Source organism: Babylonia areolata, chromosome 22 (assembly GCF_041734735.1).
Source record: "Babylonia areolata isolate BAREFJ2019XMU chromosome 22, ASM4173473v1, whole genome shotgun sequence".
Lineage (NCBI taxonomy): Eukaryota > Metazoa > Mollusca > Gastropoda > Neogastropoda > Buccinidae > Babylonia > Babylonia areolata.
Genome location: NC_134897.1, coordinates 10,618,922 through 10,645,453, shown reverse-complemented (window position 1 = coordinate 10,645,453; position 26,532 = coordinate 10,618,922). Strand labels below are relative to the sequence as shown.

The 26,532-nt window shown below is 39.1% G+C and overlaps 1 protein-coding gene across 4 annotated transcripts in view; it reads left to right on the top strand.

The window, feature by feature from the left end:
* LOC143297460 (E3 ubiquitin-protein ligase NEDD4-like) overlaps window positions 1–26,532 on the top strand; it is a 70,585-nt gene that overhangs the window by 29,104 nt on the left and 14,949 nt on the right. For 3 of the 4 annotated variants that reach the window (XM_076609852.1, XM_076609853.1, XM_076609855.1), the window contains 14 exons: window positions 2,030–2,083; window positions 3,587–3,699; window positions 4,455–4,563; window positions 5,471–5,679; window positions 6,693–6,797; window positions 7,606–7,768; window positions 10,617–10,646; window positions 13,735–13,848; window positions 14,771–14,887; window positions 19,871–19,925; window positions 20,874–20,926; window positions 21,262–21,327; window positions 22,412–22,518; window positions 23,192–23,314. In XM_076609852.1, the coding sequence (XP_076465967.1) occupies window positions 2,030–2,083; window positions 3,587–3,699; window positions 4,455–4,563; window positions 5,471–5,679; window positions 6,693–6,797; window positions 7,606–7,768; window positions 10,617–10,646; window positions 13,735–13,848; window positions 14,771–14,887; window positions 19,871–19,925; window positions 20,874–20,926; window positions 21,262–21,327; window positions 22,412–22,518; window positions 23,192–23,314 (1,418 nt within the window). The remainder of the gene's footprint in view (window positions 1–2,029; window positions 2,084–3,586; window positions 3,700–4,454; window positions 4,564–5,470; window positions 5,680–6,692; window positions 6,798–7,605; window positions 7,769–10,616; window positions 10,647–13,734; window positions 13,849–14,770; window positions 14,888–19,870; window positions 19,926–20,873; window positions 20,927–21,261; window positions 21,328–22,411; window positions 22,519–23,191; window positions 23,315–26,532) is intronic. The other variant, XM_076609854.1, reaches the window with a different exon arrangement.

Below are 26,532 nucleotides of genomic sequence, written 5' to 3'. Positions count from 1 at the left end.
GCACATAGCAATGTGTGTGTGTGTCTGTGTCAGTGTGCTTACAGTTGTGTGTGTGTGTGTGTGTGTGTTTCTCTCGGTTAACCTCACAGTCTAGTTCACTGTTGCTTTCTTTCTCCCTTTCCATTTTTTTTCTGTCACACATGTTTCAGACTATTCTTTTAAAGTACAGGGCATCCTACCCTCCTGAGTGTCTTATCAATCTATCCATAGATCATGATTGTTCATCAGATATTATCTGTTGCTAAATTGTGAACACATGAAATCCTTGAAAATTTATACAGACCAAGGTTGAATGGCCTTGCTAAGACAATCCTCCAAGACCGTTGAAGGAAGAAGACAGAAAAAAACTGGTAGACTGACAAATTGCAAAATGGACAGGAAAGCCATTTTCAGAGACCCAGGCTTCCACACAACTGACAGGCTTTGAGAGGAATCTGATGAACAGTTCTGTACCAATGTCTCTTCACAGAGTTAACCCTTTGAGCCCCGAGTTCCTGAGCAATTTTAACCCTTCTGCCTGAGCTCCTGAGCCAAAATTTGCAAATAATTGGTATTAAACCCTTTGAGCCCTGACCACCGCTTTACCGGTGGCAGAGAAAAATGACATAATGTCCAGCCACCGGTTGACCGGTGCATAAACACTTGAAGTGTGCAGAGTCTCAACCTGGCCCGTCAGGGCAGAAATCAGGGACAAAACGTATGAGAAAACAACTGTACACAATGCAGCAAGTAATTGATATGCTTGATGATTTATCGAAAGTAGAGTATGACAATGATTACTCTAACGGGCGCAATAGCCGAGTGGTTAAAGCGTTGGACTGTCAATCTGAGGGTCCCGGGTTCGAATCACGGTGACGGCGCCTGGTGGGTAAAGGGTGGAGATTTTTACGGTCTCCCAGGTCAACATATGTGCAGACCTGCTTGTGCCTGAACCCCCTTCGTGTGTATATGCAAGCAGAAGATCAAATACGCACGTTAAAGATCCTGTAATCCATGTCAGCGTTCGGTGGGTTATGGAAACAAGAACATACCCAGCATGCTCACCCCCGAAAACGGAGTATGGCTGCCTACATGGCGGGGTAAAAACGGTCATACACGTAAAAGCCCACTCGTGTGCATACGAGTGAACGCAAAAGAAAAAAAAATGATTACTCTGATAGTGAGGTGGAATTCGAATCGGATGATTTTGCTACAGATAGTGATGTTGAAAATGAATCTGAGCATGCAGAATCAGTTGATCAAAGGAGGCGTGTCAGGTTGAGACTCTGCACGCTTCATGGTAGAAATCGATCTTTTTTATCCAATGCACATGCACAAAACACAGTGAAAAGGTGCAGCAATGTTGGTACTACGTTCGCTGACGTCAGAATATTACGGTTTTTCTGATTGGCTCTTCAATATAAGTCAACCAATAGCAAAACACGACACAAGTGTTTACGCACCGCTCAACCGGTGGCCAGGCATTATGCCACCCCTCCCCACCACCGGTAAAGCGGTGGTCAGGGCTCAAAAGGTTAAGGGAGAAGAAGAATATGGTGTCGACATAGACAGAGGAATAGGAGAGTGATATATTCTGGAGACAAATGGTTTTACTACAGATAATTGACATTTCCACCATCTGTATTCTTTTCACCTGCTCTCCTCCTCGTAGTGCTATACTAGACTTAGTGTACAGCTCTACTGTGAAAGTCACAGGTGTAACCCCCAGCTTGGGGCTGTACTGCCTGTATTTTTTTTTGTTTTTTGGGTTTTTTTTTCATATTCAAGTCTGTTTGATATTGTTGCCTCAGGGAGTGAAATCATGCAGCTTTGAGGTACAGCAGATGAAGTGCCAAAGTTCCTCTTTGTTATACATATACATGTGGACAGATCATAGACATTACAATGAAGTCCACAGTGGACTTTTGAATATGATTATTTAGACGATGGTTTGTGATAGAGATTTGGGGAATGACAGTTTTATATTTTTGCTTAATATAAATGACATGAATCCTACACACTGTAGTAGAGCAGATGACTTTGATTACAGGTGAACCCTCGAGATAACGTTTTGCTGTTGGAGGTGTTTGACTTGAACAGAGTGGTGAGTATTAAACCAATGGGGAGAGAGACATAGATTTAAGAGGGAGCAGATTGGACTCTTGAACTCTTGTATTTATACATGTAGTGCACATAGACATAATCATGATAATGCGCACAGGCATTATGCACACAGACATAATGCAGGCATGAACATAGCCACGCACTTGCTGACATATGAATGGCATACTCACACACAGGTACTGTACACACATGTACACATGCACTCCCCCTTACCTCCCACCCCACCCCCACATACACACATTATATCTCTCACACACCATTTCATACACACTTTTTGCAACATTTCATTTGTCATCAAGTTTAGAATTAGCAAATGATGTGTATTTGGAACATCCTTGCAGGGATAGTGCATTATGAACCAGGAAACAATAGAAAATTGAATATGTACCTACTGACTAGAGAAAACTATTTGCGTAAAACGCAGATTGTATGTTACGGGGGGTGGGTGGGTGAGGCATCTTTTTTTTTTTTTTTTAATGGAAAAAGATGGAGACATCACCAGACCTTGAAGAACAAAAAAAGAACAGTGGCCGTGTTTACAAGGACAGAGAGAGGAAAGTTTATAGTTCATGGTGCATGATTCTCTTCAAGTATTGGAGTTCACAATGATTGTCACTTTGAATTGAATAAAGAACAACAACCTGTAATTCTTACATTTCTTTAAAATTTCAGTTTGTTCTGGATTTTTACATTATTTGTTCTAGATGGTGAGGTTTTGGTGCAGGCGTTTATGTATTTATTTGTGTATTATTGTCTGGTGCAGTAATTTGTTTTACCATTGTCACTTTGTGTTGCATGGTGGGGATTTTTAGATTGAATCCCACACTCACCAAAATGTTCTCCCTCTCCACTAAACCTTAATTGGTGGTCTGGGCACAAATGATTAAGATGAGACAATAAAATAAGTTCCTGTGCGTGGCATGCACTTTGCACATATGAAAGAACCCACAGCAGCAAGAGTTGACCCTAGCAAAATTGTGTTGAAAACACACTTTGACAGTAAAACAAATACATTTGCATACAGGAAAAAGACAGAAAAGGGGCAGTGGCACTGCACTGTGGTGTTGCACCCTTATTGTGGAGAGCAGCCCCAATTTCACACAGAGAAATCTGTTGTGACAAAAAGTAGTAATGCAGTGCAGTGAAGTGCTGTCCAGTCCAATCCATTACAACACCACACCACACCACACCACACCATACCATACCATACCATACCATACCATGCCATCCCATGCCATGCAATGCTATGCCATACCTTGCCCCATACCATACAATACAGTATGATGCAGCACAACATAATACAGTACAATTCAGTGCAGTACAACACAACTAAATGCAACGCTACACACCACACCACACCATACCATACCATACAATCCCATGCCATGCCATGCTATGCCATACCATGCCCCTTACCATACAATACAGTATGATACAACACAAGTACAATTCAGTGCAGTACAACACAACACAAACTGTGCAGACTCGTGATGACTTCCTTGGGTTGGTGGAGATTCCCCTTCACTACATGGGCATTGCTGTGGAGGACTCTGGCAGAGACATCCCCTGCAAGAACTGGGTGCTGCGGCCTCGCACGTCAGTCCTCACCCCTCTCTTCTCGTCTCTCTCTCCTGATGGATTTTTGTTGTTGTTGTTTGACTGTTGACTGGTTTTAAGGACTAATGGGCGATCAGCCCTGAATTGGTCCCTTAGTGGTTGGCTGGGCTATAATCAGCATGATTTGATTTGGTTGGATTTGTTGGTTGTGGTGGTGGTTACATTATTTTATTATTTTATTTTTATCTTAAGTCTGGTTTTGTGTGTTGTGTTTTGCACTGAAGACTGAAGTAGTGTTTTGGAGTGAATGGGAAGAATTAAAGTTATTTCTCGTTCACTTCACATTTATTGTGAGAAGAGTACTTAGTGTGTGTGTGTGTTTAAAGACTCTCCACCTTCACTTCTTTGATTTGGTTTTGTCTGGTTTCTGTTGGTTTTCTGAGAAGAACTTTTTAACAACATTCATTGTTTATTATTTTTTAAGTAATGCTGTTTCCATGATTCGTAGTGGTGTTTCTTTGTTGTTGTTTGGTTTTCTTTTTTTTTTCTTTTTTTTTCTTTTTTTTTTTTTTGCTGTTGTGTGTCATAAATGTATCATGGGGTGTTAATTTGTTCACTTCAAAAACTATGTTTTAACAAACTTTTCTTTTGCTTGAATACAAATGCTGTTGTGAATGTTGTAATAAATCTTCATTGTATTGGCATTGATTTTCTATTGTTTGATGAATTTACCGGTAATTTTCCTGTTGTCTGACCTATCCTGTTTTACCATTGTCTTATGTCTGACGCTGCAGGACCAAGTCCCGTGTGCGAGGTCACCTGACCCTTTATCTGGCCTACCTGCCCACAGAAAACGATGCAGAAGCAGCTGAAGACACTGCGTCAGGACAGACACCTAACGAGGTGAGGCTTTTCTCAGAGGTGGAAATGCAAGTGCAGTGAAGTTGATCATCTTCTTGCTTTTGTCCGACCGATTCTGTCTGCAAGGTGATGTGGGGAGATAAAGCCGGCAGTCTGTGGCAAGACAAGAGGCTTGGATGAGCTGGATATGACTGCCTGTTTATGTATTTTGAAAGATATATTAATTAATTTCTTTTGATTGAGAATATTTTAGTTTCTATATGTGTGTGTGTGCATTTGTGTTTGAACTGCTTTTATTAGCATTGACATCGATGCATGCGCTTGTGATTTTGAAAACAAATTGCCTTATGTGACAAATTGACATATGATGGAGCTGTTTTGGGTAAAAGTGACTCCTCTTCTTGTGTGTTTTCACTTTTGTTATGAAGCTCTACAATAATAATGGACCATGTTTTTCATTAGTCTCTTACACATGTTTTCTACTTTCCTTTTGCAACACACAAATAAACACATTCTGAAGCACTGGAAAATCAAACTTAACATCTAGTCAATCTGATGAGATGGTAAACCAATGTTCCATATGCAGCATGCACTTGGCACACTGAAAAAGAACCCATGGCAATAGAAATGTTGTCCTCTGGCAGAATTCTGCCTGAAAAATCCACTCTTGACAGGTGCACAAATATATATGCATGCATTCAAGGCCTGACTAAGCACATAGGGTTATGCTGCAGGCAACAGAAGTGTTGTCCTCTGACAAAATTCTGTAGAACAGACCCACTCTGATAGGTGCACAAATACATATCCATGCATTTGAGGCCTGGCAAAGCACCAATGGGTCATGCTGCTGGTCAGGCATTTGTCTAGCAGATACCGTGTATTGTACATTGATTTGTCCAAAAGCAGTGATGCCACCTTGAAAAACAGAAACTGTTGTCTTGCTGTGCAGCCGGGTTGGGAGATGCTGGAACTGGACACAGCGCTGAACGAAGCAGGAGCCTCGGGACCCACCAACACAGAGAGCTCTCAGGCAGCACCCTCAGACAACCCCAACCCTGAGCCCCTGCCCCCTGGCTGGGAGGAACGCACCGACCAGTTTGGCAGGACCTACTACGTCAACCACAACAGCCGTACCACCCAGTGGGCCCGGCCAACATCGTAAGGAAGGACAGGGTTTTTTGACTCACTTGTGTAAACAAAGTGAGTCTATGTTTTAACCCGGTGTTCGGTTGTCTGTGTGTGTGTGTGTGTGTCCGTGTGTGTGTGTGTCCATGGTAAACTTTAACATTGACATTTTCTCTGCAAATACTTTGTCAGTTGACACCAAATTTGGCATAAAAATAGGAAAAATTCAGTTCTTTCCAGTCAACTTGTTTAAAACAATGTTGCACCTCTGGGATGGGCACAAAAAAATTAAAAAAAGAAGCCTAATTATATGCAAACTGCATTTACTGTTATATTTATATTTTTTGTATTCTCTAAACTTGGCACTATGACCTCTTATTCTGACACAACAAGAGGAGTCATTATTATTTTTTGTTCAAACAGGAACTTCTTTTGCTAAGCATGGAATTTTTATTTATTTTGCAAACGTTTTGGTGCAGATAGTAAAGAAGGGAAATTACTCTGTAATTATTGCTAGGGGACTTAATTTATCACAAGTGAGTCTTGAAGGCCTTGCCTCTCTTGTTAAACCTGTTTTTCTTTTTCGGTTGACTCATGGACTGATTAGTGCATTGGGTTTATGCAAAGATCAGGCATCTGATCTCTTCGGCGGATGTGGTATTGCTCACCAAAAAATGGATCAGTCTGCACCATTTGAAAACTGGTTATCACAGTGTGAGGGGAGAGGGGGGGATGCTTTAATTCCTCATGCATTGCTGTGATTTATTGGTGCAGACTCTGCCAGGGGTTGGATATCTGTCCTTTGCAAAATGCAATATGATTGTGTGCGTGTGTTGTGTAATGGCAGTCTAAATGTGACTGGTTAGATAGGGCCCTCTCACCACTTCTGATTTTTGCAGTTGTGAAACAATATTTTTTTGGTTTGTTGCAGTCTGTTTAAGAACAGTATCTTTATTCACAACACTATTGCTTTTTCTGTTTATTTCTTTTTGTTTGTTATCAGAATACAAGTACTACACAGTGCAAATGTTTGTTTTGGTTATCAGAACACGAGTTCTACCCCCTGACTGGGAAGAGAGGACAGACGCCAATGGACGATCATATTACGTGAACCACCGAACTCGTGTCTCACAGTGGGACTTCCCTAGTGGGTTAGTGAATCAGTGAATATTTTTGTTCTTTTCCTTGTTGGCTGTTCACACTTCAGTCAGATGTACAGTTACATAAAACTTCCATTCAAAACTTTGGTTGCATTAAGATTTTCATTCAAAAGTTCAGTTGCATGATTAAACGGTGTTGGTTTTCTTGCCACCGCAAGTTTGTGTTTCCTGTTTCTGACTGTATTGGTTTTCTTTGACTCAGCAGAGGATTTTGTGGTTAGTTAAAAGGTAATCTGTCTCAGCTGGCAAAGAGGTTTTGGTAAATTTCAGGTTTCTTTGACCCTGTTACTGTTATTGGAAATTTTTTTCAACACTGCAATTTTGTACTCATGGTAGAATAGGTTCAGTGTGTAAACAATGTACATTTGTTTCTTTTGTGCATATACATGAATATGCATCTCTCTCTCTCTCTCTCTCTCTCTGTGTCTCTGTTGGTGTGACGTGCATACATGCACTCATGCAGGCACACACGCAGCCACAGGCATGCTCGCACACATGTGCTTTCTCTCACTGTCCCTTCTCTTTTCTCACTACACACACACACACACCCTTCTCTACACACTCAAGTGTCGTGTAGAGACAAGATGAAAATAAAGGCAAAAGATTAAAAAAATTAAAACTAAAAAAAAGCAGCATTTTCACAGAATACATGACCTAACTTCCTCTTCGTTTGTGGGCTGCAACTCCCACATTCACTCGTATGTACATGAGTTGGCTTTTACATGTATGACCATTTTTACCCCGCCATGTAGGCAGCCATACTTCATTTTCAACCCCAAGAATTTCTGTCCATGTCCAGGAACCCCAGCCAGCAGTCTGAACAAGAGCTTCAGCGACAGCGCAGTGTGGAGGTGGCCCAGCTGTACCGTCAACGCCGACATATCAGTCAGGACGACACGCTCAGCATCAACTCCAGTGTATCAGAGACAGACCTCACCCAGCAGCAGCAGGAGGAGAGGAGGGTCAGTCACTGTGCTCACGTTATCTGCTTCATGGTCTTTTTAGCTGTCTAGTTTTTTTTTAGTGTGTGTTTATCTATCTGCTTGTTTCATAGTTGTATTGTTCTGTCTCCATTAGAGTGTGTCCAGTTATTTTACTACTTTTCTTTTGAAAGATAAGATAGTTGTGGTTAGGTGATATGTTTTTTGGTGGTTGTTTTTTTCCTTAGATAAAGATGACTTCAATTACAAAACCGTGACCCACTGTTGCAGACTCCTGCAGGGGTGTAATTCATGTCCTGTGCAAAACAAGTACTCTGTTCAAGCAGAGACATTTAAAGCAGCTGCTAGTAGTACCCCCCTTGGTATATTTCTTTTTAGGGACTGATGTTTCTGAGTGTTTTGATAAAATGTTTGGAACTTTATCCAGAATTGCAATGACTGTACAGGGCATTTTCCCAACTATTATTCATGCCCTCCAGAATGAAGCACTACAGTATGTCTTGTCAAAATTTTCTGAACAAAAAGTAAGTATCCATGCGGAAGATCAGTTATGCATGTTAAAGATACTGTGAACCATTTCAATGTTTGGTGAAGTAAAGAAGCAGGAGGTACACACAAAAAGGATTATGTGAATGAACATAGATTTTGATTTCACAAATACTGAAGAAAAAGATAAGATGAGAGAGTGGTGCAATCTTTTGAACACTGACGATTTTTTCAGGCGTCATGCAGAAAGCAGGTTTTGTTCATTAAGAAGACAGGGCAGCTTTTTTCATGTATTGATGAAGGTATAGGAGGAGGATTCCACTTGTTCATCAGTCCACCTGTTCTTTCTTATCTCAACTCTGTTTCAGTGGAAAAACATCAAGTCAAACTGGATATATCATGAAATCAGCATGCACATATATGCATGAAGGTAGTGAACTGTTCTAGAGTTTTGTCCTCTTGAACTTATCCATTACAAACATGATGGATTTTATTTCAACTTGAAATGTAGTGAGACCAGTATGTATGGTTTTGCATGAAGGTAGTGAAATTTGTCTGATGTTTTTTTGTAGGGGTTCTGTCCTAGGATTTGATATTATGAAGTTTTTATCACAAGTTATGTGACGTTGCGCCCATTATAGAGGATAAGAAGACTTGGTATTTTGTAAACAAAATATTGTTCCTTATAACAGGTGTAACAGTGGATGAATATGAGACTGAATCAAATGTTTACTTAGTCAGTGCTGGGGAAAAGGTAATGGCTGTGTTGAGTGGCATGAAAATCAGTTTCCAGCAATCTCAGATATTTTTCCTTTGGACGTTCACTTTGTTGTCCACACACAAATACACACACACACACACACTCAGTGTTCTTGCAGGCACAAAATCAGCATACCTTGGACTCTGCCTTTCTCTCATCAACACCACTTGGTAAAACATTGATGAATGATTGAGTGATGTTTTTTTTTCCTCTTCTGAAAACTTTGCCATGATGATAAGTGAAACAGATGTTGAGCAAAGAATACCTTTCCCATCTTCTGCTGTTTCTGTGTATGTGTGTGCCAGTGAGTATGTGTTTAGAGAGTGCATGTGTCAGTGTGTGTGTGCATTCAGAATGTGTGTGTGTGTGTGTGTGTGTGTGTGTGTGTGTGTGTATTCATTATAAGAGCTATGAACTCTGTAAGAGCTGTGAACACTCAGTAAAGTTGTTTCACATTGCAACATTATTTCTGTCCATTTTCAAAATGAACGGTAAACATTTTATCTCAACAGTGTATAACATTCTTTATCTTAACAAATTCAATACAATGCCATTGTGTCTGCATGAAGCTGAAGTTATTTGTTAACAAACAAGCATTTTCCATCCATTCCTTAAACTATCACCTCCCAGCATCTGTCCTGCCAAACATTTTCTCTTTTCCAGCACATAGTTTGGAACAGTCAGTCCCAGTGCCTGACTTTAAAGCAGCAATACATGATAGATCATTTCATACAGCTGTTTGTTATTGGGAAAAAATGGCTGTCCCTTTCGTCAAGGTGATTCTAAAACAGCAAGATATGTTTGTTGAGTATATGTTTTATATGTCTCTGTGTGTCACTATTTTGCTTCTTTTTTTCTTTCTTTTTTTAATCTAAACTAGTTTTTAATGCATTTTGTGTGTGTTTTCAGAAATTTGTGACCATTCTTTTTTGTAGAAAATATTTGATAAGCTTTAAAGATTAATTCATTTTATGCAAGAAACTAACATGGTGGTGGTTGTTATTTTGTGTTGAAATAACCATGTATTTTTTTGTTTTTTTTTTTTTTTGCACTAAACAAAACAGCAAAAAACAAAAACAAAAAAACTTGAGGTGGTGGTACTTCACTTTTCTGTTTGTAACTATTGAGTAATCTTTTATTTGCTTCTGAAGTGCTTTTATGTTATTTTTTTTAAGCAAGAAATACTTTTAAAATGAGAATGAAGTTTTGATGTAAGTGCTTTTTCAATCAAAATAGCAAGAAAAACAAACATGACTTTTAAACAGAATTTCTCTAGAACAGTGGTTTAAGAAACAACAACATGAGAAATACTCTTCAAATGAGCATGATGTTTTGATTCATGACAGTGCTTTAAGAATCAACTTGTTGTGTTGATGCCTCATTATTTCCTTGATCTGGGGTGGGTTGCATGAGCGATCTTAATTAATGTTAGCAAGTTTGCTTGGCAATATGATTTTTCCTAAGTCAACACTTAGGAACATTCTGAGTACTTAGCAAACTTAGTGTCGCTAAGATGGCTCATGCAACTACCCCTGGGATGTAGTCATTTCTTGGTTTCATTCCTTTGAATAAAAGTGCCGCTGATCTCAGTCCCTTGACTCTTTCTCCCATCTGCCATTACAGCAGCTCCATCGCCGCAGTGCTCCAGTTCGGGTAGGTACCCCTCCACCCTGCTTTGTTTTTGCCACCCAGCTGGCTGCGCTTGGTGTGTGGAGCGATGTGCAACCAGTCCTCATGCCCCGGCACTCACGTTTTTGTTGTATCTCCCTCACCTTTGCTTGTTTGTTTCCTCACCCATTGCTCCTGATTGCTGCCAGCCTTTGATAAAACATTCACACTTTTCTTCTGTTTCTGATGCACTTTGAGACGAGGAATGAGGAGCTGCAAAGAATGTTTTCCTTTTTCAAAGTTTATTTGTTTGTTTGTATATTTATTTTAGTCCTTAGAGTGAGCAGTGAGAATTTTAAGGAGGGTAAGAAGGCAGGGAAGGGAATGATTCAGACTTTTCTTCTGTTTCTGATGCAATTTGAGATGATGAATGAGGAGTTGCAAAGAATGTTTTCCTTTTCTTTTTGAATTATTGATTATTTTTACCCTTGAGAGTAAGTGATTGTAATTTTAAGCAGGGTAGGGAGGCAGGGGGGGAAATGATCAGTGGCCTCATGAATCACTTGGCAAACCTGTTGTCATGGCATGGATAAACTGTGAAGAAGAAATGTGCGGTTTGAAAAGGTCAAGAACATGGAAATGTACCTTCAAAATTGTTGGAGGGGATGGGTGATACACATTCTCAGAATTTTTAGATTTGTTTTTCCCCCCAACAGGCTCTTGATTGGTTTATTTTCAGCCCAACTGATTGGTTGCTTTCTGTTATATATGTATTGCAGTGGTCAGCATTTAAGACTGCTGATTTATGTCATGTATTTATATCAGTTGCATTCGCTGCATTGAAAGTACGTCTGAAGAAAGAATGCCTAATACTGTGTTCCAGAGGCCAGATTTTTATTCTTCAGTTGTCATTTGGAATGGTTGAGAATGAAATCTTCTATGCTGGGAGGGGGATAATCAAATTTATATATGTTTGGAAGTGAGGAGAAAGAAACATTTCTTACACTGGAGTGTTTTGAAACTGAAGAAGATAAGATAAATGTATGAAGTTATTGAGAAATGAGATCTAACTTAAATTGATTATGGCTCGGTGTTGTGTTTACTTTGGAATCTGCATTATCAGTATGTGTGCGTGTGCATGTGTGAGTATGCACCACTGTGTGTATTTCTGAACATACACATGCTCACATTCTGTTTGCATATGCATATGCTTCTATCTTCTGTAATTTAAAAATAAGCATGGAGGATGTTTTTGACTTCACAAAATGATTACTGTTTGCTTGTGTATATACTTAGACCATTTGCTAGTTTGTGAACATTTTACTATTTGTTAGTGAAGAATATTTAACCAGTTGCAAGTGAAAAGAGATATTACCATTTGCTAGTGTAAGAACATTTTACCATTTTCTAGAGAATGAGCACACTTACATAATGCTGCTTAACACTCATTTTCTAACCAGTCACATTCTTTTGTGTTTTATGCACATATTTGCTTTGAACGTTCACATGCTGTTCTTTTGCTATTGTAAGTTCTTGCATACGTCTACTAATACTATACCAATCATGTCTTTTTGTTGTTGTTGCTGTTTCTTATGATGCCATAATTGAAATTTACTTTGCAAAATCTGAAGAAAAGAATTGAAATTCAGGCAGTGTTGAATTGCAACTTATAAGTCTGTTAGCTGATTTATCTCTGTGTATGTTCTAAACTAATACCCCTGTTCATTTCATATGTACTGTTTCAGGTTTGTTTTAAACAAGTAATAAAGTTAAAAGGAAAAAAAGAAATAAAGAAAGAAGAAGAAGAAATAATGATTATGATAGTGCTAAAGACAGACAGACAGACAAATGTTTTGTGGCTTTGTCAAAGATGGGGGGGGGAGTGGGGGGGGGGGGGACCGTAGAATTTGTTGTTGTCAACACCTATATGTGTATGTTCTGTCATTTCAGTCATTCAGATCAAGAAATGAAATTGCAAAAGAAGAATAAAAGGAAATATTTTGTGTGCAGATGAGCTATGTATTTAAAAAAACTAAAAAAACCCAGCTTGTCTTCTTGCTGGTATCTGAATACATGTATTTGAGGTAATGGCTTTCTAGTGCACACATTTCTTTGTTATTGTTTTAAAAAAAGGTCATTCTAGAAATCTGTCATTTGTGTCAGCTAGTGAATCCAGCACCTTGATGGAGAAATTCCTGCATTATTCAGAGTATGATTTCTAATTATATATTTTTTACTTCATCTCAGAATTGATTCTATAAAAACAACAACAACTGAACCAGCACATGACCTGACTTTAGAAATATGTTTAAAATGCAAGACAGAATGAATATGGGAAACAGTGCACATGTGTGTGCACATACACACATATTTGTCTTTTTCTCTCTCCCCATCTCTTCCCATCTGTCTCTGTAACATGCACTTTTTACCCATATCTTACATGTCTGCACTGTATACCTCTACACTGGGTGAAGGAGGCATTTTTGTACCTGTGGGCTAACTAATTTTCTGTCTCTGTCTCTTACTGTCTCTCCCTTCTGTTTTTCTTTCTCCCTCCTTCCTCTCTCTGTGTTTCAATCCCCCCCCCTTCTCTCTTCACTTTGCTCCCCCTCTCATTCACCCCTCCCCTTCTCTGTCTCTCTTCCTCTCTCTCATTCCCCCTCTTCCCATCCGCTCTCTCTCCTCCCCCCCACCCCCTTTCTCTCTCCCCTCCTCTCTCTCACTTTCTCCCTTCTCCCTCTTCACTCTCTCTTCTGTCTGTCTCTAGCTCACTGTGGTTGTACTGATCAAGATTCAGTGTCATTTTTAAAGGATGTTGTTCTCTCTCTGTACCTGTACCTGTCTGTCTCAGTCTGTCTCTCTCTGGAGTGTCAGGGTATAAATAGCAAATGAAATGTTTTTATTCATAACTTCTTTTTTTTCACGTTTATATGCAAGTTAGAAGGGGATGGGGAAGAGCATTATTTTCTTTTTATTCATTTATTTAGCTCCTAAGGGCTGGATATAAAAAAATAAATATAAAAAAAGGAGCAGAGGTGCTCTCTCCCCTACCCTGGTGAAATACAGAATTGTTTTGATTTGTGCGATGATGATGATGATGACAGTGGTGAGTGTGTGCACTGTGTGTGAGCAGCAGGAGACGCTGGAAGAGGAGGATGAGGAGCCCTTGCCAGCGGGCTGGGCCATGGGCACCGCGCCCAACGGTCGTCACTTCTTCATTGACCACAATGAGCGCAGAACCACCTGGGTCAGTTGTCTGCCCATCCTCTGTTTTTATTTTATTCATTTTGCTATTTTGTTTTATTTAATTTTAATTTTATCTGTTTGTTTTATTGACTTGTGTGTAGTCTGTGTGCTGGTTGTGATTCCATTGGCTCTGTGTGGGGGGAGGGGCTTGGGGGGTAAACTTTGATGTTGGTTCTTACTGGTTGTGGAGTATGTTTGTGTGTGTTCGGGAGAGAGAGAGAGTGGTAAATGTTGACATTTGCATTTTCTCAGTATTCACTAGTGATTTTCTCAGTATTCACTAGTGATAGTGTGTGTATGTGAGGGCATGTGTGTGTGTGTGAGTATGTGGTAAGTTTTAAAGCTTGTATTTTCTAGTATTTGGTAGTGAGTGCATGTGTGCCTAAATGAGTGAGTGAGTGTGTGTGTGTGTGCACGCGCATGTGTGTTTGGTAGACTTTGACATTTGGCCTTTTCTCAGCATTCATGTGGGATGGAGTATGTGTGCATGTCAGTGTGTGGTGTATTTCAGCTCTTGTGTTTTATCAGCAATCACAAGTGATGAAGTGTATATGTGTGTGGGGAGTGGTGTGTGAGGGGAGGTGCATGCATGTGCACCTAGATGATAAACTTTGGTGTTTGCATTTTCTTGTCAGTGGATAGTGTGAGAGAATTTAAACCTGGCAGAATAGTAGACATCAATAAGATGCTTAAGTTTGTCTATCCCAACACTTTTATGTTGCACACCTAAATGACAGAAAGCTTCACTTTTCTTGGGTAAAATACACAAACTCACTTCATGTTTTGTAACATTTTTCCAAAAGTCTGTTTTTACTGACACATATCTGTACCGGTCTGTACTAGCATATTGACATTTGTGTGCTTGTATACATGAATATGTGTCACAGCAAATATGTATACACTTGTGATGTGTTTATCAACAGGACGACCCCAGAAAGCCACGGGAGAGGTCAGGGTCTGTACTGCGACATGACTCCCCCACCCCCATCTTCCGCTCTACATCCACAGACGATCTGCTCAGCAATCTTGGACCCTTGCCCGTCAGTCTTTAATGTGTTGTCTGTTTCCCTTTGTCTGTTTCTCGCTCTTTGTTGTCACTGTTTTTATTTCTGTTGTTCTTACCTTTGTCTCAGCCTTGATATGGCCCTTTACTGTATGCAACAATGATAATGATAATTTTTGCCTGTCTGTCTGTCCTCTCTTTGTGTCTCTGTCATTCTCTTGCCCTTAACCCCTAGGCTGCCTGCATGACGAGATAACTCGTCATGGCAAGCATGTATGCTTCGCTGCCACAATGACGAGATAACTCGTCATCGAAATATTCTGACTTTTCCCTGCTTTGCATTCAGTTCGTTGACAAAAATGCTGGTAGCTTTAGCTTGGAGAATCTTTCTGGATTCTATTCATAGCTAGAAACATCATCTGCGTTATAAGGCAGTCCTTTATTTGAACGTTTTGGTTGGGTTACTGGCCGCAGTCTTTGCCTGGCTCCTCTCCTCGCTCGCTCAACAAAATGTCGGACTGACTCCATGCTCAAGACATGCGCTCGTGGCGAACTAAATCAACCAAGATTACTTTCTTTAGCTGATGCTCAGAAAGAATTGGAGCATAAATTCGAAGGAGAAGACAGTGGTGAACATTTATAGGACGATTTGATAGAAAATAAAGGGAGCAATCAAGAGAGTGGCCAAGATACAACTATCAGTGAGTGATGCAGGCTGTTCAACTCTAGCAGACGACAGGTCACCGAATTTTTAGCAGGGCACCGTATGAGCTATTTTCTTGGCACTCAGCCAACGCGGTCTGATGAAGTTACGGTGTGAGAGGGGTGAAGAGGAGGGGTGTGGAGACTGAGGGGGCGTGGCCTCACATCCATATTATCACTTGCAGAAGTCACAATGCATCTATTTCTTTTTCAGTTTTTTTTTATATTGTGGTTGTTCTAGTATGATTTTGTGTGTGCAGATATCCATTTGTCCAGAAAATGATATTTTTGTGCAAATTACCAGACTAATGTTTGTAATGAACAAGTTGAAAATGTGACAAAAAACAAAACACTGATTCCAAAACAACAGCATGTCACTTAAAATGCATAAAATGGGAAAACATCATGTGTTTTGTATTCTTTATTCATTTCCCTTTCAGAAAATATGTACTTTTATGGGTCTTTCTCCAATAACAAAGAGCACAGAATTTTTTGAAAATTTATACCCGTTTTTTGTGGAAAAAACCCTGGCAAATAGATTCCACTTAAATCTTATTTTTCTGGCCGCGAAAGGGTTAAGCAAGAAACAGACAGACCACAGCTAACAGTAAATCTCGATAAGACCAATATTATAGTTTTCCGCAATGGAGGTCATTTTTTGACTCATGAAAAATGGTGATAGAAATACATTTGCAATGAAGCACTTTCTTGGTGTCCCATTACACTCATTAAACGTTATTGTATGGCGAAACCGGCAGGTACCCATTGCATATTAGGTCAGTTGTAAAATGCATAAGATACCGGCTCAAACTAACAAGACTGCCAACATCACAATTGTGTAAACAAGCATATGAGATGCTGCTGTTACAAGAGGAGAATGGCAAAAAGAACTGGGTATTCCACATTAAGAAAATACTAACGGAACATGGATAGACTTATAGCATGTTACAAACAAAACTGGCAATGAGAAATAGAGAGCAATGACAGGTATAAATGGTTCTCTTCATTTAAATCAATATTTCAAACAGAGAAGTATATTAAGATTATAACAAATAAATAGCATAAAATCTGCTTTGTGAAGCTTAGATTGAGAGCACTTGGACTGAATGCCAACAAAAGATGGTTTAATTCAGATGTGGCAACATCATCTTGCCCAGTGTGTGGTGAAAGCCCAGAAGTTGAAAATCATTTCACATTTAACTTCAAAAGATGTGATGAATAGCGAAAAACCTGTGCCATTTTCAATACAGCTCCAGCGCAGAGAAAAGATTTGTTTGGCATACTGATGACAGAAAATGAAGATATGATACTTTCACTTGCAAAATATGTATCTCGGGCAATAAATATATGGAAAATGTCCATCATCAGTCCAAATATTCATTAATCAATTAAAGATTAGTAGGGGTTCTATGAGGAAAAAAGCATAGATAAAAAGGAAAGGCTGCATTTGGATGGTCAATCTCAACATCGTAATTATTTGATGTGTTCGTATTGATATGATGGGTTTTGATGTTGAGGCATAAATGATTATTTCAGGATTTATATGTACTTTAGTATGTGTTTGTATTGATATAATGTGTGTCGATGTTACATGCACAAATATTTATTATATGATTTATCAGTACTTTGTTTTCTGTGTCCTGTCCAAACCTTGGAGACGAACGACTGAAAAAAAAGGCACGTTACACCCCTGTCACATGTCCTTTAAGCTAATGACAAAGTGGCAAAGTGTCACAAATCTCCTTTTTTTTCCCCCCCTTTTTTTCCTTTCTGTTCCATTTTATCTATTTGCACCATTTTGTTCTGATTAGTACGTACTATGTCACCAGAGCTTTTCAGCTAATGACATTAATCCTTTTGCTGCCAGGAAAATAAGATTTAATTGAAATCTAATTGCAAGGGTTTTTTTACAAAAAAAAAAACGGGTACATATTTTCAAAAAATTCTGTGCTCTTTGTTAATGGAGAAAGACCCATAAAAGTATATATTTTCTGCAAGGTAAATGAATAAAGAAAACAAAACACATGATGTTTTCCCATTTTATATATTTTCAGTGACATACTGTTGTTTTGAAATCAGTGTTTTGTTTTTTGTTACATTTTCAACTTGTTCATTACAAACATTAGTCAGGTAATTTGCACTAAAATTTCATATTTCTGGACAAATGGATAATATCTGCACTCACAAATTTTCCTAGAACAACCACACACACGAAAAAAAGAGACACACAATGCATTGTGACTTCTCCAAGTGATAATATGGATGTGGGGCCATGTCCCCACGGTCTCCACCCCCCTCCTCTTCACCCCTCTCACACACGTTCACTTCATCCAGTTCTCATCAGATCGCATTGGCTGAGTGCCAAGAAAATCACTCACACTGTGTCCTGCTAAAAATTTGGTCACTTTCTGTCGGCTGCTACAGCTGTACAGCCAGCATCGCTCACTGATAGACATATCTTGGACAGTTTATTCATTGCTCCTTTATTTTCTATCAAATCGTCCAACAAAAGTTCATCACTGTCTTCTCCTTGGAATTTACGCTTCAATTCTTTCTGAGCATCAGCTAAAGCACAGTGTCTGACATTTTGTTGAGCGAGCGAGGAGAAGAGCCAGACAAACACTGTGGCAGTAATCCAACCAAAACATTCAAATAAAGGACTGCCTCATGACGTAGATGGGGTTTCTAGCTATGAATAGAATCTAGAAAGATTCCCCAAGCTAAAGCTACCAGTATTTTTATCAACGAACTGAATTCAAACCAGGGAAAAGTCAGAATATTTCGATAACGAGTTGTCTCCTCATTGTGGCAGCGAAGCGTACATGCTTGCACTGACGAGTTATCTTGTCATATAGGCCGCCTAAGGGTTAAACATTTCAGTGTTCGGTGTTCTGTCGTTTTCTTCCTTCCTTTCCTTTTTTCCAACCTTCTGTTTGTTCTTTTCAGTGCCATTCACCTTCTTTTTGTTTGTGTGCATGCATGTGTATGAATATGCATGAGTGGTGTGTTTGTGTGTGTGTCCGCGCGCGTGTGTGTGTGTGTGTAGGAGTGGTGTGTGTGTGTATGACTGGTGTGGTGTGGTGTGTTGCGTATGTGTGTGTAGGAAAGTGGTTTATATGTGTGTGTGTGTGTGAGTGCAAGTGTGTGTTTGTGTATGTTCTGGATACATGATACTAGATTAAAAACAATTAGAAATGAAAATATGTTCTGTTATTATGCAGGATAGAACAGCATTCTGATTCAGTTATATAAGTGTGTGTGCACTGACAGCTGATTGATATTTTATTTTCTGTTTGTGTTTTGGTGACAGTTGATTGATAGTTTATGTATCTGTTTTGGTGACAGCTGATTGATAGTTTATGTATCTGTGTTTTGGTGACAGTTGTTTGATATTTTATTTTTTGTGTCTGTGTTTTGGTGACAGCTGATTGACTGATAGTTTATGTGTCTGTGTTTTGGTGACAGTTGTTTGATATTATATTTTCTGTGTTTGTGTTTTGGTGACAGCTCATTGATAGTCTATGTGTTTGTGTTTTGGTGACAGTTGTTTGATATTATATTTTCTGTGTTTGTGTTTTGGTGACAGCTCATTGATAGTATATGTGTTTGTGTTTTGGTGACAGTTGTTTGATATTATATTTTCTGCGTTTGTGTTTTGGTGACAGCTCATTGATAGTATATGTGTTTGTGTTTTGGTGACAGTTGTTTGATATTATATTTTCTGTGTTTGTGTTTTGGTGACAGCTCATTGATAGTCTATGTGTCTGTGTTTTGGTGACAGTTGTTTGATATTATATTTTCTGTGTTTGTGTTTTGGTGACAGCTCATTGATAGTCTATGTGTTTGTGTTTTGGTGACAGTTGTTTGATATTATATTTTCTGTGTTTGTGTTTTGGTGACAGCTCATTGATAGTATATGTGTTTGTGTTTTGGTGACAGTTGTTTGATATTATATTTTCTGCGTTTGTGTTTTGGTGACAGCTCATTGATAGTATATGTGTTTGTGTTTTGGTGACAGTTGTTTGATATTATATTTTCTGTGTTTGTGTTTTGGTGACAGCTCATTGATAGTCTATGTGTTTGTGTTTTGGTGACAGTTGTTTGATATTATATTTTCTGTGTTTGTGTTTTGGTGACAGCTCATTGATAGTATATGTGTTTGTGTTTTGGTGACAGTTGTTTGATATTATATTTTCTGTGTTTGTATTTTGGTGACAGCTCATTGATAGTCTATGTGTTCATGCCTTGCTGACAGCTGATTGATATTTTATTTTCTATGTTTGTGTTTTGGTGACTCACGTTTGTGTCTGTCTTACAGCCTGGCTGGGAGGAACGAACACATGCAGATGGCCGTGTTTTCTACATTGATCACAGTAAGCAGACAGCAGTGTGATGCTGTGTGTGTGTGTGTGTGTGTGTGTGTGTGTGTGTGTGAGTTTGAAAGAAGGAATTCTGTTTGATGTCTTGTCACACTTACTGGTGATTGTAGACATCTTGTTGCAGTATTAGGTTTTAACATTTGAATGCTATCATTTAGTGGCAGTATCAGAGTATGAGAATGTGTTGATACACGTGACGAAAGACAGACATGACATTGGCAGAATGAATGGGTCTGTCAGTGTATGTATGTGTTTCTGGAAGTTTTGCAAGTGTATGTGTGTATATGTAAGGTGATTACTTTTGATTGGTTTGATTGTGAAACTTTGTTTTTGTTTGTTTATTGGAGAATACCATTCATTTACTGTCTGTGATTTACCCTTATGACTGACAAGGGTGGTGCCATATGGTGGTATTGAGATTAATCAAGCTTACAAAATAAGTCAGATTACCCTGGCCAGTTTTGCTAAGTTTTTCCAGTCAATTGCAGTCTGTGCAGTGTTGGTTTGAAATTTGTTTGCATAGTGGTGAGTAATTGTCAGACAGAATAGGATTGAAATTGCCTTGTTTAGGAGGAGGAAAGGTTACTGTACTTGTTTATTGTTTACTGTTTACTGTTACATCCATATACAAACCCAAAACAGCCCTGTAAAATTACACACAGGATTAGCTTGAATTTTCTTATTTCTGCATCATTTATCTGGTACAATTTGATCATAATTATTTATTCCAACAGTAGTGAATGCAAAACAATTGAAATATGTTTTATTGAAAGTGGAAAAAAAGGCACCAGAGATGAAGGGAGAGCAAGATAAGATTCATACAGTGTATGGAAGTGAGAGGGGGTTGTAATCAGTCTGCCTCTTCTATATGTATTGGTTCATATTACTAACTTAATGCACTTCCCTGTCCCTGCCTTCAGTGTTTTTCTCTTGTCTCTGCAGATACCAGAACTACACAGTGGGAAGATCCCAGGTTACAGAAACTTGGAGGGCCGGTATGTCACTTTGTTCTCTTTACTTCGCTCTCCTTCTCTCTGATATTCAGTCTGTCACTGTGTACGTTGGACACTTTCTGCCCCACTCTCTCTCTGCACCTCACACACACACACACACACACACACACAGAGTCTGTTACTGTCTGGTTGATATTAAGATTTTTGTCCTTTGTAATCATGTCATATGTATATATTCACTATAGGTTTTTATTTGTGTGTATTTTGTATGTGCACATGCATAACACAGTATGTATTATCAGAGACAGATGTCTGAATATGTTTAACATCAATATTATGCAGATGACTCTTACAACACAGTCATGATTTGTGTGCAGGCTGTACCATATTCAAGGGACTACAAGAGGAAATACGAATATTTCAGATCTAAACTTCGTAAACCGGTATGTATAGACTTAAAGAATTTATGTTCTTGGTATTTGGGTTTGGTGTGTGGCTTACAAATTTACTTAGTTTTGTTTACTCTTTCTACATGTGTTTGATTTGATTCAGAAGTTTGTTTCAGTGATGAGTATCCCAGTTGCTGAGTATCATTGTTTCACATGTTGGAGGTATCCAGATTGTTGTGCACTGTTTCCAGAAGTGTTTTTGATATTAGACAGTTGCGACTCTTGATTTTTTTTTTCCCACTGTTGCAGACTTATAATGATTCAACTTTTTATTTTTAATTACTGCAGCTAAGACTAGTAAGAGGGGATATTCAGTGCTATACAGACACTGTTAAATTTGAAGATGAAGAATGAACACTCCAGTTTTTATGTTAATGTTTGAATAAATGAAAGTTGTTTCTGGCAACTTTGAAATAAAGTGACAGTGTTTGCGAGGGTTCATTTATTTACTAATGTTAAATGACTGCCTGCTGATCATGTTTTCTGGCAGAAAGTTGAAAATGTTCAAACTGATTTCATATATTGTAACATTTAATGGAAAAATAATGAAAACAATCTGAACATGTTTTTAATGCATTGTACAAAGATTTCAAGTGGTGAGGGGGTGTTGTATGACGCACAGTTGCTGTCCTTCATTGTTGCATTGAACGTTAGTGATATTTTTTGCTGTGTTGTGGTCTGTTAGAATAATGTGTCCTACAAGATAGTGCTCATTGTCATATGGAATTCTAATGGATATTTTTGGCTGTCTTGTGTTATGTCCCAGAATAACCTGCCCAACAGTATAGTGTTCATTTTCACATGGAACTGTTGTGGTATTTTTGACTGTGATGTGGTGTGTTCAGAATAACCTGTCCAACAAGATCTTGTTCATTGTCACATTGAATCGTGGTATTTTTGACTGTGTTGTGTTGTGTTCAGTATATTCTGCCCAACAAGAAATGTTTGTTATCACATTGAACTGATGTAGTATTTTTACTGTGATGTGGTGTGTTCAGAATAACCTGCCGAACAAGATACATGTTTATTGTCACATTGAACAGTCCTGGTATTTTTAACTGTGTTGTGGTGTGCTTAGAATAACCTGCCCAACAAGATCGACATCAAGGTGACCAGGAGGAATGTGATGGAGGATTCCTTCAGAGTCATCATGGGCATCAAGAACCCAGACAACCTCAAGACCAGGTGGGTATTTTTGTAATGCAGTGGGTGGGCAGGGCTGCTAGTGCGCGTTAGAGGGAGGTGTTTATCAAAGAAATTTCCAGTGTTTATAGAAAACATTTCCTGACTTTGAACCAAAAGTGAAACTGACTTGTGTGTTTGTTCATAAGGTTAGAAATATTTTTTATGATTCAGTTAATGCATGATTTAGTTGATGCATATATGCCTTGAAATGTATTACATGTATGCGAAATGAGAGGCTGGTATATAAGAAATAAAGAACACTTTATCATCTTCTTTGAACTGTGAAAAGATAAGAAAAAATGGTGAAAGCATGTATGAGTGCATGTGTGAGAGGTTAAGAGGAGCTCATTGTGTGTTTGAAAAGGGGATGTTGTTTCTCAGGAAAGAAATATCTTTTATGACATTATTAGTGTGTGTGCTTGTTAATGTGTATGTGTGGAATAAGAGAGTGAAAGGAATACATAACGCTCTGTTGCCATCATTTAACCTTAAAAAGAAAAGGAAAAAATGTGGTGAAAATATGAATGGATGCAAGTGTGTGTGGTTTAGGAAACTTTCCAAGTATTTGGCTGCAGCTTTACAAAGAGATAGATAGAGAGAGAGAGTGTGTGTGTGTACAAATGTCCTGTGTAGAAACAGAACACTGGTGATCACATAAATGGTGTGGTGGCAGGTTATGGATCGAGTTTGATGGTGAAGTGGGCCTGGACTATGGGGGTGTGGCCCGTGAGTGGTTCTACCTCCTGTCCAAAGAAATGTTCAACCCTTACTACGGCCTCTTTGAGTACTCTGCTGTGTGAGTCATTCACCATCATTTCTGTAGTCTTGCAGGCTTTTAAGTAGTATTTTGTTTTTGTATTTTTTGTTGTTTTTTTGTTTGTTTCTTTGATTTTTATTTAATTGTATTTAATTTTGTTTTATTTTCAAATCATTTGATTACAAGTCTTTATTATAATACCTTTTAATCCTTTTCCTTTATTTAATTATTTTTTAATTGTCAGAGTGTGCAGACTGATCCATACATGCTACAACACATCTGCTGTTGCTGTTGAAGAAAAGAGCAGATGCTTGACCTTTGTATAAACCCAACATGTGAATCAAGCCTTGATAACCTAGGTACCCAATATTTGGGGGTGGGGGGGGGGGGGATAAATAAAACTTGTAAATGAATAAGTGAATACATGAATATAAAGTAAAGTGAAAAATAAATACAAGGTAAGTGATTGGGAAGAAATATAAAAAAATTGATTTTAAGAAAATAAGTGCTTTACAAACACCAGTTTACAGTCATTTCCACATAAGCTGCCAACCTGGTAGAGTAGACTGAAATCTGCCATTTGGGGCTTACCATTTGTTTCATTCACTCGGGCTACAGTTACACACACACATGCACACACACACAAAACACAACACAACTCCACTCCACTCCACACCTTGACACAACACAACACTACACTACTCCACTCCACTCCACTCCACACCTTGACACAACACAACAACACTCCACTCCACTCCACTCCACTCCACTCCACACCTTGACACAACACAACAACACTCCACTCCACTCCACTCCACTCCACACCTTGACACAACACAACACCACTCCACTCCACTCCACTCCACTCCACTCCACACCTTGACACAACACAACACCACTCCACTCCACTCCACTCCACACCTTGACACAACTCCACTCCACTCCACTCCACACCTTGACACAACACAACACTACACTACACCACTCCACTCCACTCCACACCTTGACACAACACAACACAACACCACACCACACCACACCACACCATACCACTCCATACCACTCCACACCTTGACACAACACAACACAACACAATGCCACACCACTCCACTCCACTCCACTCCACTCCACTCCACACATCGACACAACACAACACCACACCACACCACACCACTCCACTCCACTCCACACCTTGACAAAACACTCCACTCCACTCCACACCTTGACACAACACAACAACACTCCACTCCACTCCACACCTTGACACAACACAACACACAACACCACACCACACCACACCACACCACATCACACCACACCACACCACTCCACTCCACTCCACTCCACTCCACTCCACTCCACACCTTGACACAACACTACACCACACCACTCCACACCACACCACACCACACCGCTGCACACCTTGACACAACACAACAACACTCCACTCCACTCCACACCTTGACACAACACAACACCACTCCACTCCACTCCACACATTGACACAACACAACACCACACCACACCACTCCACTCCACACATTGACACAACACAACGCCACACCACTCCACTCCACTCCACTCCACACCTTGACACAACACAACACCACACCACACCACTCCACTCCACTCCACTCCACACCTAGACACAACACAATACCACAGCTCAGTTCAGCTCAATGCAGTGCACCTCAACTCAACACAGATGTTCAGCATCATTTCTTGGATATTCACACCCACAGGAAGAGTCTTTGGACAAGTGTCTGTTACACACAGAGGTCTGGTTTGAGGTTATTCATACCTAGCTGCAGCTCACAGTGAATGATGTTGTTCCCTCTGACAGTTCTAAAGACAGTTCTCTTAAAGGTCAAAGGTAGTTTTATATCAATGAGTCGTTGTTTGTGTTGGTGCTTTACGACACACTCCTGTTTCCTGTCCACAATGCTGTTTCTTGCCCTTCTTTCAAAACCTCTTTGAAAACTCATTTATTTCCAGCCATTCTGATTGGTAGATAACTTCTTGTCTTCATTTTTATGTTTTATTTTAATTTTTTACTTCTGTTGTTACTATTTTTAAACATACACATGTTCATGTACCTTGAGTGGCCAAGGTGTGCTTACATGCGTGTGTGCTTATACATCTTGTGTAGAGTGGGTGTGGGTTGGAGTTTGAGCGGGAGGATTAGTGTGTGCAGGTGTATTGCGTGTGTTATTAGTATGCATAGGTCATTGTATTTTTCACTGTAAATGCCCAGGGCTTATATATCATAAGATTCGGGGTACCAAATGTCCTTTTATTATTATTATTATTGTTATTATATTTGGCACTGATGCTTTACAACAACAACCATACTTTTTATTAAGCACTATTTTTTTTTTACTAAAAAAATGTGAAATCTTATACCTGTGTCGTATTGGCTCTCTGCACCCTATGTATGTCTGAAAACTAAATTCTGGCTGCTACTTTGTGCCACCTGTCACAGAAAAATCAAAATTACATCGTTGAACACAATAAACACAACCACTCTGAACAGCAACACTTTAGTCATTGCACTGTTTGATTCAATAGTGTTCATGTTCGCCATCAAATTAAATTGAAACCAAATAGCATATTACACCAAAGTTCAAGTGAACATGATTGCAATTTGCCATAAGGCCATGAAAAAAGAGCAGTGCCTGAATTGGGGATAACTTTATGGTGCAAAAGTACAGAAATCAGAAAAGTGAACTGTTATTTTTTTGAAAGCACAACGGAAAGCAAAACGGTGGACAGGACTGTAAGCAGGGCTAGTTGACTGGATTCTGATGGAACAGTCTTATGCCTGTGTCTTATCAGCTCTATGCACCCAATGTGTGTCTGAAAACTAAATTCTGGCTGCCACTTTGTGCCACCTGTCACAGAAAAATCAAAATTACTTCGTTGAACACAGTAAACACATACAACCACTCCGAACAGCAACACTTTAGTCATAGCACTGTTTGATTCATTGATTCAATGGTTTTCATGTTGACTGGATTCTGATGGAACTGTGAATTGTGGCTTTACAAAAATGTACATTCAACTAAAGGTGGTGAAATCGATTTTTAATAAAGTACCTGACATGAAATCAGTACTCATTCCTACTGGTGCTTAACAATGGTATATGGTACTTGACATGAAATTAGTTTTTTGTACTGGTGCTTGATAATGGTGTACGGTACCTGACATAATGTTACCTGGGCATGAAATCAGTTGTTCATACTGATGTTTAACAGTGG